Here is a 16,427-nt window from a genome sequence, read left to right as displayed (position 1 = left end):
ATTGGTTGGTTTTACATCCACTCATGAAATCGACTTAAAATATTGAAAATAATCAATCTCCAAAGTTTTTTTTTTTATATATTAGTGTGTTACTTTTTATTAAAAATTTCTCGACATATTTAATTTGACTTGTTATAAAGAAATTTATCTTATGAAAAAATTTAAAGGCCATAAAAACATTTTTTTAAAAATAATTCAAATAAATTAATAAATAATTTCCCATAAAAGCTTAAAAATAAAATTTATTTCTACAAAAATATCCATTATTAAACTAATATAAAAGTTATTAACAAGTTGTTAATGTGAGTACAACGAGACTCACATTTTAAGGAAAACCCCAAATTTAAATTTTGTGAATAAAAAATACAATTAAAAAATACTATTAAAATTTAAAAATAATTATCTAGATTTTTTAAACCGAAATTAATTAACATCAAAGAATAAATGTTTCACACTTCTGAATAATAATAAAATATGTTTCACAGTTATAACATAGATAACCCCAAACAAGTGGTATAAAATTCCACTGCTTACAAGATTTTCATATTATCAAAATGAAGCTCCGAAAGTGATTGCATCAACAAGACAAAACTAAATTTTTTGGCTAAAATGGGATGATGACGTTGGAAACAACCACAACAAATCATCATCGTATATTTTAAAGCCAAATGTACGGTATTGCGCCACTAAATAAGGTCATTAAATTAAATATTTAATTAATAAAAATGCTACAGCCTATCTTTCATCTTAATCAAAACGTTTCAAAGAGTAATTTAAAAAAAATATTATTTCTAAAAAATTATTTTTAAATAAAATCATTTTTATGAAGTCATTTTAGTTTTTTACTCTCATTGAATTATGTATTTTATTCTAATCTCATATATTAACTGTTTGATTTTATTTTTAACTTTTATTCCTTTAAAAAATTAGAATTTTAATTTCAATGAACAACTAGTCCAAAAGTTTTATTTCTCAACCTACTTTTAATTTATTTTTATTTTTATCGATATACTTGATTTATATAACAAAATAATTTATATGTCTAAATATATTTATCTATTATAAAATTTAATTAGAATATAATTTATTGGGTTATGTTTGGAAAAAAAAAATGATAACTTAATAAAAAGTTAAAAAGCTAATTTTTAGGTAAGCAATCAAATTGATAACAATCGGGTGTTTAGAGCAGGCTACAAAGAGGCTCTAAGTTGATGAAAAATCTTAAAAGAAACAAATTCCATATATGATTACGAGGTAGGTGTTTTGTAAGCAACATTTCAACCAATTGTGTCCAACCATATTTTTATGTTATTTTCTTTCTAGGAACAACCATATTTTTATTTTTCGGCAATTCTATTTGTTTCGTCTTGGTCAACAATTGTCCTTTAAAAAGCTAATCATCATATTTCCCAGCTACAGTACATCTGTACACCATTGTGGACCACTTCACTAAAATATTATTTTATTCTCACCGGCCTCCATGAAATGAACAAGATCACTCCATTTTCATAAATACATTCTGGAAAAAAAATAGAGAGAGAGATGTGGTTATAATTTATAATTAGGTGCCCATTTGACAGTCACATAGAACATAGAATTCTAATATGAAATTTATAATTAATATTAGTTTAAACACATATTTCAATTTGATGTAATAATTTTAAATTAATTTTTGTCAAAATCAATAGTTAATATGTTAGAATACTCGTTAACCACACGATGTGAAACTCTTAACACGTCCCTGAAGTCAGGGCTAGTCACCAAAAAGTAAGGACTAGCAACTTCTTCTGATACCATATTAAAGTTTGATTAAACATTTGAAATATTCCTTTAAAAATCGATTTATAAGGGAATGACCTACTCAATTATATAAGCACTTATCATGCTCACTAACCACCTATGTGGACTCGCAACATGCATCCCTTGTAACATGTTTTCATTCCCATTCCAAGAAAAAGTAAATAAAATAGCGTGAAAGCCACCATTTGTGTGAAGTGTGAACCGTTAGCTGGAATGGGAACCCGGCGGCTGGGCGTCTATGGATAATGTTTTGGCTGTTCCTTTTCGTAGCGATTACTAATTCTATAGATAAATAAATACTTATTAACAAGTGGTTTCAAAGTTCAAACACTAGTGCATATGATTATAAAAAAAAGAAAAATGTTTGTGCATCGTTGCATTAAATTTTTTGAGAAGGAATTTGATGTTTAGATTGGATTTTTATTAAATTTACCGTATACCTTATTCGAGAATCTTTTTAAAATACTTAGACTTACTCAAAGGATTGACTTTTTTCAATAAATATTTTTCGTGCAGTGACAGTATGAATTCTTTATCATAGAAAATTTGGTTTGAATTGAATAAAATCATTATAACTTATAAGCAACTCCCTCCGAATGTGTAACCCAGAAAAATACTTCAATTAATTTAGGTGCCTAGTAATTGTGACAATATTTAAATTTTAATAAATAATACATATACTAATAATAATATATTTTTTTATGATATAATATAATTGTAAACATGCATTCATAAGTTTGTTAATTTTTATAATAATGAATATTTGATAGTAAGATTTTTTATTAATAATATATGTTTATTAAACTCTTTAAATTTTTTAAATCATAAATAAAATTATTTCAAATAAATCATACTTTTATGTATCGCAATTTATTTAATAATTTAAATTTATCATAAATAAAAATAATATCTCAAATTTAGTATATATTTTTAATAATCAATTCGTGTTAATAATTATTACATAAATTATCATATGCTTATTTCTTTTAAAAAAATCATTATAAGATAATGCAAAACATAATCTCATCTAAAATAAAATAAAAGTTTATATATATATATATATCATAAAGTAAAAATAAAGTACACATTTTATAGGTTTATAACTTTTAAGGATATTGTAACTACCTCAAATATTATTAAATGAAACACTAAAATTTTAACGTAAGAAGATTCATTTTTAGTCCCTTTAAAATTATTGAATTAGTTTAATTAACAAATATATGTCTAATTTTTTTCATGAATATAAGCGTGTCATATAAACTTCATCCATAAAAGATCATCGAGATGTCATTTTACATGAAACACTAATATATGTCTAATTTTTTTCATGAATACAAGCATGTCATATAAACTTCATCCATAAAAGGTTCTCGAGTCATATAAAACATAAAGGTACGTGTGTTCTAAAGCACTATATCATCAAACATCATAAACAAATCTCCAAACAAAACTTAAGGGTCCTATTCAGGGAATAAATATAACATAGATCCATGAAGATATATAAACCTAAGTTGGTTTCCACTAAGACAAAACATAAATAAATGAGGTTAAATCTCGCCCCTACATCGACCACCAAGTCCACATCAACCACAATGACATTCTCCTTAGAGGCTACATCATAATTTCTCCTGTATCAAATGACACCATCATCATAGTTCAACATAAAATGCAAGTGTAAGCTCATTTTAAAAGAAAACAACATCTAAAAGAAATATAAGATCAAGAATTTAGAAAGAAATATAGAAATTCTTCATTTTTCCAATAGTCATGTACTAATACAACTCCTCAAGTAACATGTCATTCTTAAGTCACAATTATCAATGCACATGTCTAACTATCATGCTATGTCATGCTGACTCTTTACTCCTGGAAGATTTCATCTTTTGAGCGATTAACCCAAACACATCCCTTAACATAGTCACACTCTATGATCTAATCATTCAGGGAGACTCGAATTAATCCTGCAAAAGAAGTATGGTTTTATCGAAAATGGATGAGTGTGGATAGTGACTTACCTCACTAAGGCTTGCAAAAACCTTAACCTATCTAGGGATTCATCCACTCAACCATTATATAGGCCCATTTGATGTTATCCACCACGACAACCTCCAACACTAGGTTGAGGGCCTTCTTAGGACTCCCAACTTACATGCTTGCTCACATGTAATGTCATTCATCAATGCATGTATGTTATGGTCATTCAAATCAATATCATACGTCATCACAAATTCATCCACCAATCTCAACATCATAAGAGGTTATAACATCATAAAATCACAATTCATACGTTCAACTCACCAAAAATTCACATGAATGTGAATCTCATGTGGTGCTTTGTTGCATTTTGCGAGGGTTTATAACCTAAAAATCATAAAAAGAGAATATTTAATTATGAGCCAAGAAGGAGAGAGTAACAAGTAGGTATGGGATTTATGGAGTCTAGCTCTAGGTCAAAAAAATATTAAATTTTAATTTTATAAGAACGAAAAATTATTAAAAATTTTACATGAAAGAATTTCAATTTTTTTTATATTTATGAAGATGAAAAACATATTTTATTCTCTTTTAAATGGAATTCCAAATTTAGAATAAAAGTGTGTTTGTTCGAAGTAAAAATTTTAAAAAATGTACTCATAATATTCTCATGTTTATTACAAATTTTTAAAAAGTATTCTAGTATATCAGGGATTCTTGGAAATGTTAGAATTTTCTTTTTTAACATATTTTCCTCCATTTCTATTCCCATGGAGAAGGATGGGTAAGTGATATTGTCATAAAAATATGAAAAAATTATTGTCTATTATACTTATAACTTCCATTTTTATTTATTTTTAAAAAATTATTTCCAGAAATGCAACCAAATATATTTTTTAATATCCAATAATGATATTTTATGTTATATTCTAGGAAATATTTCCGGAAATGGAAAAAGATGTGATGAAACGCCCCATAAAGATTTGAAAATAATTTTAATAGGGTTAGGAACGAATCCGGACCAAACACTTAAATAACTAAATATAATGAATTCGAATTGATTCAACTAAAAAATGGGGTCAGTTCAGATTTAAATATGCAAAATTTGAAGGCATGGATATCGAGTCTTATAAATTAAATATGAATTGAATTAAACACGTACGTATCTATGATTTCTTTAAATAATGTTCAGTTTTCGATCAATCTGTTTCCCATTCATAATTAATTTCAACTCCAAACTTTGATTCTATTTTTTTATCTTCATTCTTTCAATTGATTCATTGACTTTTTTTTTCAATATATCACATCATTCATTTTATTTTTCGTCATTCTTTTTAGTTTTCTCCCTTATTTAATGTGTTCCTATTACAAGGTGCTCTTTCCTTCGGTATCTAATAAGAATAATAATAGATCCAAGAATTATTTCGGAAATTTTCTCTCTCAATATTTTAGGATTAAATCCTATGTCTTTTTTATGTGATTTGTGACTAAATTTAAGAGTTTTTAGGGACTGAACTGCGTTTTATAAGCTTCCGTACCAAAAATAAGAATTATTTTGAGTTTTTCTCTCAATATTTTAATATTTGTGATTCTTAAGAATTATGATTCCAAGACACTCATTATTCTCATGGGAATCAGGATTCTTGGTCAGGAAAAACTTTTTTTTTACCAAAAGACCCTAAAGTAAAAGTTTGATCATTAATTTTAAACTAAAACATAATTAAGATGTATATTTAAATTCATTTCTGGAATATATTTTATTTTAAAATGTGTCACGATTAAAAATGATTTTAGTAATTTGTCAAAGGGACGCGGGTGCAATATCAAAACTTACCCGAGAAAATTATCTACTATATTAAGAATGCTCGCTGGAAAGAATTTTTTTTTAATGTTCCTTTGTTCACGAATTCTGATGAGAAATTTTATTGCTAATGCTATGTCCAAGGAAAGCGTTATTTACTTTCATATCATGTACATGCCTCCTTCAATACCTTCTGAACACGCAGAAGCTTAAAGACGTAGCTTTCAAACATCACCTGACCCGACAAGCTAATTTTACCATTTTTATGTTTTCCACCACTCATCGTGGTTCTTCCTTCAGGTGACCAAAATTTCACTTCTGTGAAAAAAGAAATGAGTGTGGCATGTACATCCACAGCATAAGGAAATGTGAACTGAATTTTGATTTCAAAAGCAAAGCAATTAGATGGATAAAGCCAAATGAATCGCATACCTTCTTTTGTACTCTTATTACATTTAAGAGGAGTTTCAGCATCACAATTGTTCCTGGTCAAAATTTCAGTTTCCTTAGAATTGTGTTATGAGAGTGTTGACCCAGCCACCAAGCAAAGAAAAAAAAAACTATATATATAGAATTAAGAATGGACATACTTTCTTTTATCTACTTGGCTTTCTTGTTTGTCAGGCTTCTTCAGTAAGGATGATATCTCCTCCACATGACCAGAAGAGTCAGCTGCTACAAAACACTGTGTTGTTGTCTTTGGATTTGTGTCCTCGGTGCCTTCACATTCTTTCGTGTGATTTTTGGAAGATGGAGCATCTTCTGACATTTTCTTTTCTGAGGACAATTCATTATCTCCCAGGAAAACATCTTCTTGCTCAAAACTTTTGTTGGTGTCTTTTTGCATTTTCACTTGTCTCTCCCCTTTGCTTACACTTCCCTGCACTGACATATCAGTAGATGAAGTCTCACAATCGAAACCACCACAAGCATCTTCAGACTTTCCCTTGGGCTGAAAATCTGGAGATAAACTTGGACCGGTTGGCCATGAACCAACATTGGGGAATGCGATTGAAGAATCAAATGCAAACTTCTCAGAGGTGAAACTGCAAGGAGGTGAATCTGCAAGAGGTGCAGCTTTTCTAAATCCACCAAAGGAAGGACTGGCCTTGTTACTTAATTCAGGGGTAATAAAGACGCTAAAAGGATCTTCAATTTTATTCTTGGATCCGAAGACTGCAAAATCTGCCTCCAAATCTAGACAGAATGAGGCGGCAACAGAACTCTTATCAACTGAAGGATTTATTTCCTCAAACTGCCAACTGTTATGTGCGTCCAACTCTTCCTGTAGAATAGAGTTTGAGTCATGAGATGGCATTCGCTTTGATGAATTTGGCATACTTCTGTACTTTTCGTCCTTAGTACTGTACTTGTTTCTAGTGCTTGCAAAAACATTTCTATGTTTTCTAGGGCTTGCAAAAGCATTTCTGTGTTTTCTTCTGTTCTCTCCCGTCAATATTGTTGATGGTGAATGCGCAGTGGACACACCCCTCTCTGACATACAATGCAGACATTCCAATTAAGAATAGCACTTATGCCTTATGTATCAAATAGAACTATTAATCATATGCATAACCCTAATGAGTGTGCTTTTATGAGTCAGAGAGGGATTGATGCGTTATATTACCGGCAGTGCGTGAGCTTGACTCTTCGCTGTCAGAAAGTAGACAAATAGTCAAACACAGGTGACAGTATAGAGAAACACAAAAAAATTACCACGAAACACGGGACTATTATGGTTATACCTCAGCAAGCTCGAATTATCCCTTACATCTTCTGGAATTAAATTTTGAGCATTGAAGTTCCCACCTAATCTATAAAATTAACGACAGCACAAAAACATAAAAAAATGCTCATCCTATTACAGAACTTCTAAGAATAATGCTCATACCTTGAGCTGCTAGCAACGTAAAAGTCAAAATCATTCTCTAATTCATCTTTGGAAAATGAAGACCGTGGCTCTGAAGATAAAGAAAAAATGCATAAAAGTAAAAACACCATCATGGAGGGATATATAAATCGTTACTTACGTCAATATGCGACAGACTAACAAACCAACCAATAAAATCATACGTGCCAGATGCTCATTACACGACATCAGATCTAAGAATAAGTGAATCACATTTACTATCAGTCTAGTAGACCAAATTCTGACCCGTGAGCAGTTTAAAATGGCAAGCTTGGCTTGTAGATAAGAAAAATGAGTAATGATTGGTGGACACCTCTTCACTCCAAACATTTCACCAATACCTATCATTTTCTTTATCTCTCTCTTCCTATCATATTATATCATCTATCATACTTACATGTCTCTCTCTTTCTCTCAATAGGTATCGAATAGCTTTTCTGTGTCCAACAATAACATTCAAGTACAAAGCAATCACAAGTACTGCCATGAGTTTTTGTGTTTGAAAAAAACAAAATAGTACATACTACCCAAATAGTTAGTCCCGTACTAGAAGTAACTTTTGGCCAGAGAAGATGCTTAGTATTTACAACTAGCTGGCAATGAAGGGTTTAGGGTTGAGAACTTGAGATACTATTGGTCAAGCACATAACCTGACTTGTCATCACGCGCATAATTGTAGCTCAAATTGAGTATAACTAATAAATACATTCTTAAGAAAATAAGACATAAGTTTCCCGATATGTTTCATGAAGTGCAAAATGACCAGGCAATTCCTAACATAATTTTTTGGTGCATGATATAACTGAAGAACAGAAACTCAAAGTCATAGTAGCGAATTAATTCAAATAGGTAAAAGGAAGTAAGATTCCATAGAAATAAAATCATCTTGTCAGTGTCATTGGTATTCCAAGAATAATTTCTAAAAGTTGGAAGTAAGATTCCATTTGATAGTTTAAGGAAGCTAAGTGTACCACTCATGTCGATCTCTTTCATCGCTATAGCTGAAGACCTGCACAGCCATACATACAACCATCTTTAAGTCAAATATCTTTATCGGAAACAGGAGAAGGTACGCTCTAGTACAGCAAATACCATTTCTTTGGGAGTAGGTCTTCAAAAGCATAATTTTCCATTTTGTAGGCCCCACTTTTCAATAATTCAGGAGATTTAGAACCCATTTGAAAAGTCTTCTTACAAGAGGTATCATATCCCATCTCGTTGTCAAAACTCTCATCAAGGAAGCCGGAACATGCTATATTACACAAAAGGCGGAGAAACATTTTTTCAATATCCAAACAGATATTCATGTCATTTACTAGAAACACTAAATATGTGACCGTGAATCGATGCCAGCTCTGGTATTTTTCAGATTATGGACCAAACCTAGACAAATGTGGTGGTCCAGGCAGGTTTTAATTGAATCATTGACCCAGGAAACTATATTGATATATTAAATATGAATGTTGCATTTCAGCGGAATCCATTAAGCAAGTGATGCAATAGCTCAATCCCTCTTGTGCATAAAAACAAATGATCCAATCTCTCAAGTGTGGTCATTGCTAAAGTGTAAAAATTATGCATCTCACGTTTCGTTCCTTCCTTTTCATTTTTTACCCTTCTTCAGTTTTATGGTTTCTTCATCTGTCTCTGCTACTTTTTTTCAAACTTTTCCGAGGGGGAGGAAGATGTTATTAGTTATTACATTTCATACAACCTTGATGTAACAAATGGTTACCAAGTTCACAAGAAATCAGTTGAAGTTACAGCAAATGCATGATGTTTTTAGCAACGTGTTAGCAAACAAAAGTATTAAACAAAAAGCAATACGATATAACAAAGAAAGAGAAAAAACAAATTAGCTATAGATTACCATTCCACAAGTCTTCATCTCTATTTTTAGTCTTGAAGAATTCTTCAATAACAGAAAAGCCACTTCTCTTACTATGGTCATAAAAATGCTTGTCGTTTCCAACAATTGCCGAGCTTTGCCTTACTTTGTTAAATGGGTAGTCCGAAGAACATATAGGTGAAACCTTGATATCTTGCATCATTGTATCCTATAAGTAGTGTGTCACATTTTGAATTAAAATAGGAAGAATGCAAGTATATCAATCAGAGGGGACAATATTATAAGTCCATTTCCAACTGTGATCTGATCCAAAGACTAAATAAAAGAGGCAGAATAGACTAAAAGAACGAGGAAAGAGGTTCTAGAAGAATAGAAATCAAATATGCACGTTGATATCTTGGATAAATTGCACTTTACCAGTTTACTTCTTTTTCAAATAACTCCACTCAGCATTTTTTTCGTAACTCAATCAGTCAATCCCTCAATATCTCAATTAACATTAACAGCAGTAAAACATTTAACTTAACCCCCTTGCCCCCTAAAATTTCCTATTTTTTTAAGCGGAATGTGCAAGTGGCATGGGTCTAAATTTCATTTTTCTGGGGGATGTAATATGTAAAATTAGTGACTTGGGCCTTGGGCCAAATCGTAAAGGCAGTCTTGGCTTGCGAAGGTAAGGCTATGTTATCTATCCTCTCTAGACCTCACTAGTCGGAACCTCACGGTATAGGGAACCTTTTACTAAGGGGGCTACGAGATAAGGAAAAAAAATGAGAATGATTACTTTGAAAAAGGGTGAAAAGGTTGGGTGTAATGTGTAATTTACCCTGATATCTTTTATCATATTACCGTTACCGGTAATTACTAAATCAGCTGTCTCTGCTTAAAACAGACAGATCTGTCAACCTTAATCATGATTGTTTCTAATTAAAATACCATAGCCAAGTGATGATTCACTAGGTCAATTCCCACTGCTTATATTATACTATTATATATTATATATTATATGTTATATATTATATATATACAAATCTGGCTTTTCCAAAGCAGACTCTCCATACTCAATGTTGTGGATAAATTTCATATTATAACTAGATTGAGGACTAACTCATCGTTCAACTCATCAGTGTTTAACAACTTTTCAAACACAATGGTCATCATTGCATACTGAAATTTTATTCCATGGAAAAGGAATAAAATAAAATACTCAAGATATAACAATTACGAAAGCACGTTAATAAAAGAAAACTGAGTATGGAAGATTTATATCAAGTCAGGTATCAACTAATGATCGATAAAGAACAAATAGCTATAGAAGATGCAGATAGGATTATTAAAAATGCATGTGTGTGTGGTAAGATGATTTCGATATATGCTTCACCACTTCAAGTTCTATGTCATTCAGCACATGGCTAAGTTTCTTTAATTTTGATTTCCTTCCATCCTTCTGCAATGGATAGTAGCTATATGGATTTCTGCAAGCAACAAATTCCAAAACACATTAGAAAAGATTCAATTTGTCTATTCTGCCAGCCAGTGAAATGCCTGAATGCTACTAACGCTTTTTGTAAAAGGACAACAAGTGAGGTTATGTTGTTCATTAAAATATGGTCAACCTAATAAAATTTCAATTTTATATTCAATAACTTACAAGTGGATGTTGCTTTGTGTGAATGACTAAGCCTACCTTTCATAAAACGGAAGGGACAAATCCCCCAAACATTTACAGCTTGCAAGTAGTATAAGATATACTATTCAAAGAAATCTACTTGGGCACCATTATTCGTAAACAATTAAAAATGCCCTGATGAGTATTAAATGGTAACAGGTCATGTATAAAATGACAAAATGCTTAACTAAAATTTTCAAAAATGCGAGTGAGATGATATGATGATACTTTGAATTGAAGCTCATTTCAACATTGTAATTCAATCAAGATTTTTAGCCATAAAGTCATGCAACTGGCAATAGTTACACCAATCACACGCTGGGAATACTAAAAGTATTTAAGGTTAACGGAGTAATCTTACACAAAGAAGGAACAAACGAATGAAATCGATTTAATTACCTAGCCTGCTGTTCTGGAGAATGAACTGGTGTCTCTGTACCAACTTTACCCAAACCTAGAAGGATTCAGTTAATGTTATATATATGGGAAAAAATGTCAGTGTGACCAACAATTGAATAAACATTGGTATATATAAAGTTTCACTTTATCTGAATGTGGAAGTATATCATGCAATCATCTTAGAAAAAACACACAGAGATGTATTGGAACATTTAAATTATGAATACCACAAATTAATTTGAGAGACAAAAACAAACACAGAAAGTTTTAAGATATCAAGTTCCGGAGGAAGGAACTAACATTAAAAAATTTGGTTTCATTGCTACATTTGAAGATCACAAATTTAATCGTTATCATCAATTTTTTACTTCCATTATTATGTTCACAAGACACGAAATTCAACCATCACCTTTGCTTCCTACCAAAATTAAAAAGGAAATATCCATATATATTGTTGATGAGCATATAACAATAATCATAGAGATCCAATATGAAGCGTGATGGGAACCAAAATGAGTGAAAAGCAATATATACCTTCAAGTGAAAAAGAAACATGATCTTCACAGGTTGGACACTTTTCTGCAGTGGCATTAGGCTCATCATCACAAAACAAATCCATAACAGAAAATTCCGAGTCTGAGAACAAGGACAAATCAATAGGTGAGACGAAGAAAGTAAGGACAGGCAATTGATGATTTTGAAAAAGGAAAAGCAAAGATAGATGTTAAATAAATTCCAGTGTTGTGGCCTCGAAAGAAAAATTGCTAAGATAAAATCTAAAATTTAGTACTATAGCAAGAAACACATCCCCAACATACGTTTGTTGAATATCTATGATATACTTCTTACATTGATCAGTTACTGTCTTCCATTGATTTGGGGGTCCATTAAAAGCAGTATTCTGGTGATCAGGAGCACTCCTGTTAAGTGGGGAAAAAAAAAGTATCAATTCTTTAAATGCTGAAAAAAATTGGGTTTTAGGTGAAACAAATAAGTATGGTTGCAGGTTAGCCTAGAAAGAGTCCGCTTGTAATTTTCGACATATTCATCCAACTCCCAAAAGGAGAAGAAAGAAGCATGAGAAGTGGGAAACATCTGGATGGAAATAAGAGGTGAAACAACCAAAGCAAACCAATGAAAGGTTTGGTTCAGTTCCAAATTCTGTTATTAGGTTTATCTTTAAACTGTTTTGATTAATTTCATCTAGAGTTATGAAAATTTCTAAGCCACAGACTGAACAAACTCAACTGATAAAAATCTTTAAAGCTTGGAACCATGCCAATCCAACTCCCACATGCCCATAAAAAGAAACAAAAAGGCATAATGGACTCAGAAGAAACCAGTGAATGACATTTGTTTCTAGCCATGGATATATTACTATGTGGAGCAATAAGTTGAGATGGAACAATTGAAATCATGCATACAAGTAGGCAATGCAGTCATTCTCCAACCTCATGAATTTGATCCATTCAATTGCTTTAAGATTAACTAGTAAAATAGTAATAATAAAGTAGAAGGCTCAACAAATGTAAAAGTATCACTCACTTCTTTGATGATGTTTCAATCTGGCAGCACAAAGGTGCCCCTGCTTCTGTATACATTCATTATATATTTCACATCTTAGTTCCATATTGCATTTAAATAAAACCAGTCAGACTTGACAGTTTTTGCGGTTGGCTAATGTACTAGATCACGTACTTGCCTCTTCAAATCTGCAAGAATTTACTGAAGTATCCACATTGGTAAACATTGTTGGTGGATTTGTTGAGACACTGCCTGGCATGGTAGAAATGCTGATTTCTCCATCATCCCTCCCTTTTATTGTTGTACAGGCAATATGGAGGGAAATTGATATTTTAGTAAACAGGACATAATCAATAAAAGAAATAGACAAGCAACACAAAGCCATCAGAACAAAGGAAACAAAAACAAGCAGTATTAGCTACATGGTTGTCCTTTGGGAAGTCTATCAGAACATGAAATTTTTATCCTAATGACTACTTTACCAGAAGTCCTGAATTTGCAATCAGGTTTTAGCACAGCGGAACAATTTCCATTTTAGCTAATTAGTGAAACATCAAACATGGGAAACAAAAGAAAAGGAGTGGATAGTGCTAACCATCCATATGCTATTTGATCTAAATCTCATGAAGGAACCTTTTCTCTCTTTTTCATATAAACGAAGAAGATCTAGGATAGGTTTGGAAACATTTAATGCAACAATCAGCAACAAATAACCCTCCATTAGCTAGTAATAGTCCTGGCTTCATGATTCATATGTGATTCAAACATGACAAGATTTGTAAAACACTATTTTTATTGTAGCACAAAATCTACGTGAAATTATAAGGCCCACAAAATTAAGATAAGCAATCTAATTAATCAATATCTGCCACAATAAAAATAGTGTTTTACAAATCTCGCCTTTCAAACCTGTAAAGAAACAGCAGCAATAAAACTGCTATTCGGAAAGAATATTAGATGCATACCGTTAGGGCAGAATGGATTGCATTGCTGAGGATTTGTTGACAAGTTTAGCAAATTAAGAATGTCCAGAGACCTTTGTTCTTTGAGGGTTTGTCCACTTATTCCCTGACCATCAAAACAGTTATCTGATCCTATCATCTGCAGATTTTGTTGTTGTCGTTTCCTTTGTTCAAAGTATTGCTTCTGCCTGGTGGTAATAAGTTCATTACAATTCCACCATGTAACCACCAAATTTCAGCAAAACCAATCTTCCCAGCCACAACCAACCAAACTCCATTTAAGTATAACTAACATCTAAGTTTTACCTCTTCTGTGTAGACTTCCTTGACTGAAAAATTCCCATCCCAGCGCCAGTGATTATCATGCATCCAGTAGATACAATGTTTGGACATCAGAAGAGAAGCGAATATCATTCAATTTCTTTGTTCAAACAAATTGCAATTTGGAATCTACTTTCTTTTTTTCTTACTCAAAACCTCACGATTTCAATAGCATCTACATGTAATAAATTTCCAGGGTATATCGTCTTCTGAACCAATGCAAGTAATCATTTCAATGCAAAAAATTACGTTATAATATAGGATATTGTTAAACTTTGAAATAATACACAGATTTTGTTTCTTCTTAATTATACAAAATTTCGCAATTTGATTGAAAGTACATTGCAGTATGCATCAAAGCTCATACAAATTTCATCAAAAAAATCCAACTCACAGTAGCGACTTTCCGCCTGGATCCTCCCATCCATTGCAACATCGTGCAACACGCGATCTATAACCTAACACGAAACAAAGTAGAATCGCAACGTTCGAACGATCGCATTCGGAATTTGCTTAAAAAACAATCAATACAGTTATCAAAAGAGAAATAGAAAAGGCAAACGCGAAGTCAGAGAGAGATTTTGCAATTACAGAGAAGAAGACGACCTGCAATGGCGGCGATTCGAGATCTGAATCTCTGTATCGGAGCGTAGTGAAGAGAATATGATCGTTGAAAGGTGGAACTGAAGAACCCGCTGTTTCACTTTCAGTGTTTCTACGAAAACCGAAAATTTCAATTTTCAACTAGAATGGCATCGCGGGAAGAAACTGAACTGAGGAGCTATATAAAGAAATTTTTTTAGTACCGAGTTTAAACTTTAAATATTAAAAAAAAATACATGCTACGTAAAAAAAAAATCGATTTATATATTTCATAAGTTCTGTGGAAATAAATATTAATTCTTTTAAATTATGTATTCCACTTAAAATTTGTACTTTTATAGCATCAGATATAATAAGTACTTTTGTGTAAACTTTGTAATATATATATGTTACACTGGTCGTGGTTGTGTCCTGCACAAGAGCTCTGATTAGAATCTATAAAGTATAAACTTTTTATATGATTACAATTTTTAATAAAAAAATTATTTTATATAAATATATGTTAATATATATATATATACAAATACTTAAAAAATATGTAAAAGTAAAAGATCAAATGACACCAATATATCCATTATGACTATCAACAAATATTTTTTCATTCACACAAGTCTTTGCGCATACAAATTAAAAATTGAAATCATTTAATTATAAAACAGAAATAGATATCAACAATACATATTGATTTAATAGCTTAAAAGTGATGTAGTTTCGTCTTTGTAGTTTTTTTTTCTCACCTTGTAAAAAACAAAATTATCTTATATGACAAAAAAAATTAAAAATGTTTTATATTTTTTGAAAAAAAAAATATTTTTTACAAAAATAAAAATTCACTGATTTTATAAAATTTAAAACATATTTAATCTTTTTTTAATAAAAAATGAAATCGCTTTGTTTGGTTTTTTTTTTTATATTCATAACCGTTTCTAGCTTATAAAAATGTTAAATATTCTGATTATAATCTTCTCTCGAAAATTTCACCCAAAAAAAAAGAAGAAAACTTCTCTCGAAAACAAACCTTCCCGATATAATATTAGTGGGAAAATCAAATAAATGCATGTAGGGCCAACATGAAAATTCCAAGAGTCCTCCAAGTCCTCAAGAAGTAAAAAAGTTTAATTTATGAATAAATTGAAACACTGATTTAATTTAACAACTCAAATCGATTTACGGTCAATTTCATCTTTAATAAATAATTAATCAATTTAATCCTTTACATTTTAAAAAAATGATGTAATTATTACTACTATTAACTTCGTAACTGCTAGTTTTTTTTCTAATTTCATACATTAATTAATTAATTTACAAATTTTTAGGTAAAAGTAGAGATATACAAATTTTTAACTTTCATTTTCACAAAAAGAAAAAGAAACAAATTAAAACAGTTTCCAACTTATCTATGTTTCACTTTCAGAAAAAAATAATGAATTATCTGATTGATGAAGGTTTTTATTTATTCTTAGGAGAAAAAATATCACCAATTGAAGTGGATGCTGTCCTTCTTTTTCTCATTTTTTTCTTTTTGGGTTTTACTTAGTGTAATAAGTGCTCAAAAGTTTAGTAAATGACCATTTTTACTAATTCTTTGAAGTTTGTATATTGATCAAATTATTTTA

At 30.8% G+C, this 16,427-nt stretch overlaps 1 protein-coding gene across 4 annotated transcripts; it reads right to left on the bottom strand.

Annotated features, from left to right (window-relative positions):
• Positions 1–5,669: 5,669 nt before the first annotated feature.
• On the bottom strand, positions 5,670–14,971 carry LOC100788606 (uncharacterized). Of its 4 annotated transcripts, none has more exons than XM_041012062.1 (19): positions 14,815–14,971; positions 14,603–14,666; positions 14,194–14,216; positions 13,891–14,075; positions 13,100–13,216; positions 12,947–12,992; positions 12,251–12,321; positions 11,936–12,037; positions 11,402–11,456; positions 10,715–10,808; positions 9,355–9,541; positions 8,577–8,736; positions 8,456–8,493; positions 7,467–7,536; positions 7,321–7,389; positions 7,203–7,228; positions 6,166–7,069; positions 6,008–6,060; positions 5,670–5,893 (listed from the first exon to the last, which is right to left on the bottom strand). In XM_041012062.1, exons 2-19 carry the CDS (start codon positions 14,642–14,644, stop codon positions 5,742–5,744), a joined length of 2,394 nt encoding a protein of 797 aa, XP_040867996.1. In that variant the 5' UTR covers positions 14,645–14,666; positions 14,815–14,971; the 3' UTR covers positions 5,670–5,741. The 4 variants fall into 4 exon arrangements, with proteins under 4 accessions (XP_040867996.1, XP_040867997.1, XP_006602055.1 ...); XM_041012063.1 differs by having other exon boundaries at positions 14,603–14,659; XM_006601992.4 differs by having other exon boundaries at positions 14,603–14,971.
• Positions 14,972–16,427: the final 1,456 nt, after the last annotated feature.

The sequence above is a fragment of the Glycine max genome, chromosome 18, assembly GCF_000004515.6.
Source record: "Glycine max cultivar Williams 82 chromosome 18, Glycine_max_v4.0, whole genome shotgun sequence".
NCBI classification, from domain to species: Eukaryota; Viridiplantae; Streptophyta; class Magnoliopsida; order Fabales; family Fabaceae; genus Glycine; species Glycine max.
Note: the sequence above shows the minus strand (reverse complement) of the source record. Positions and strands in the feature narration are given on the sequence as shown.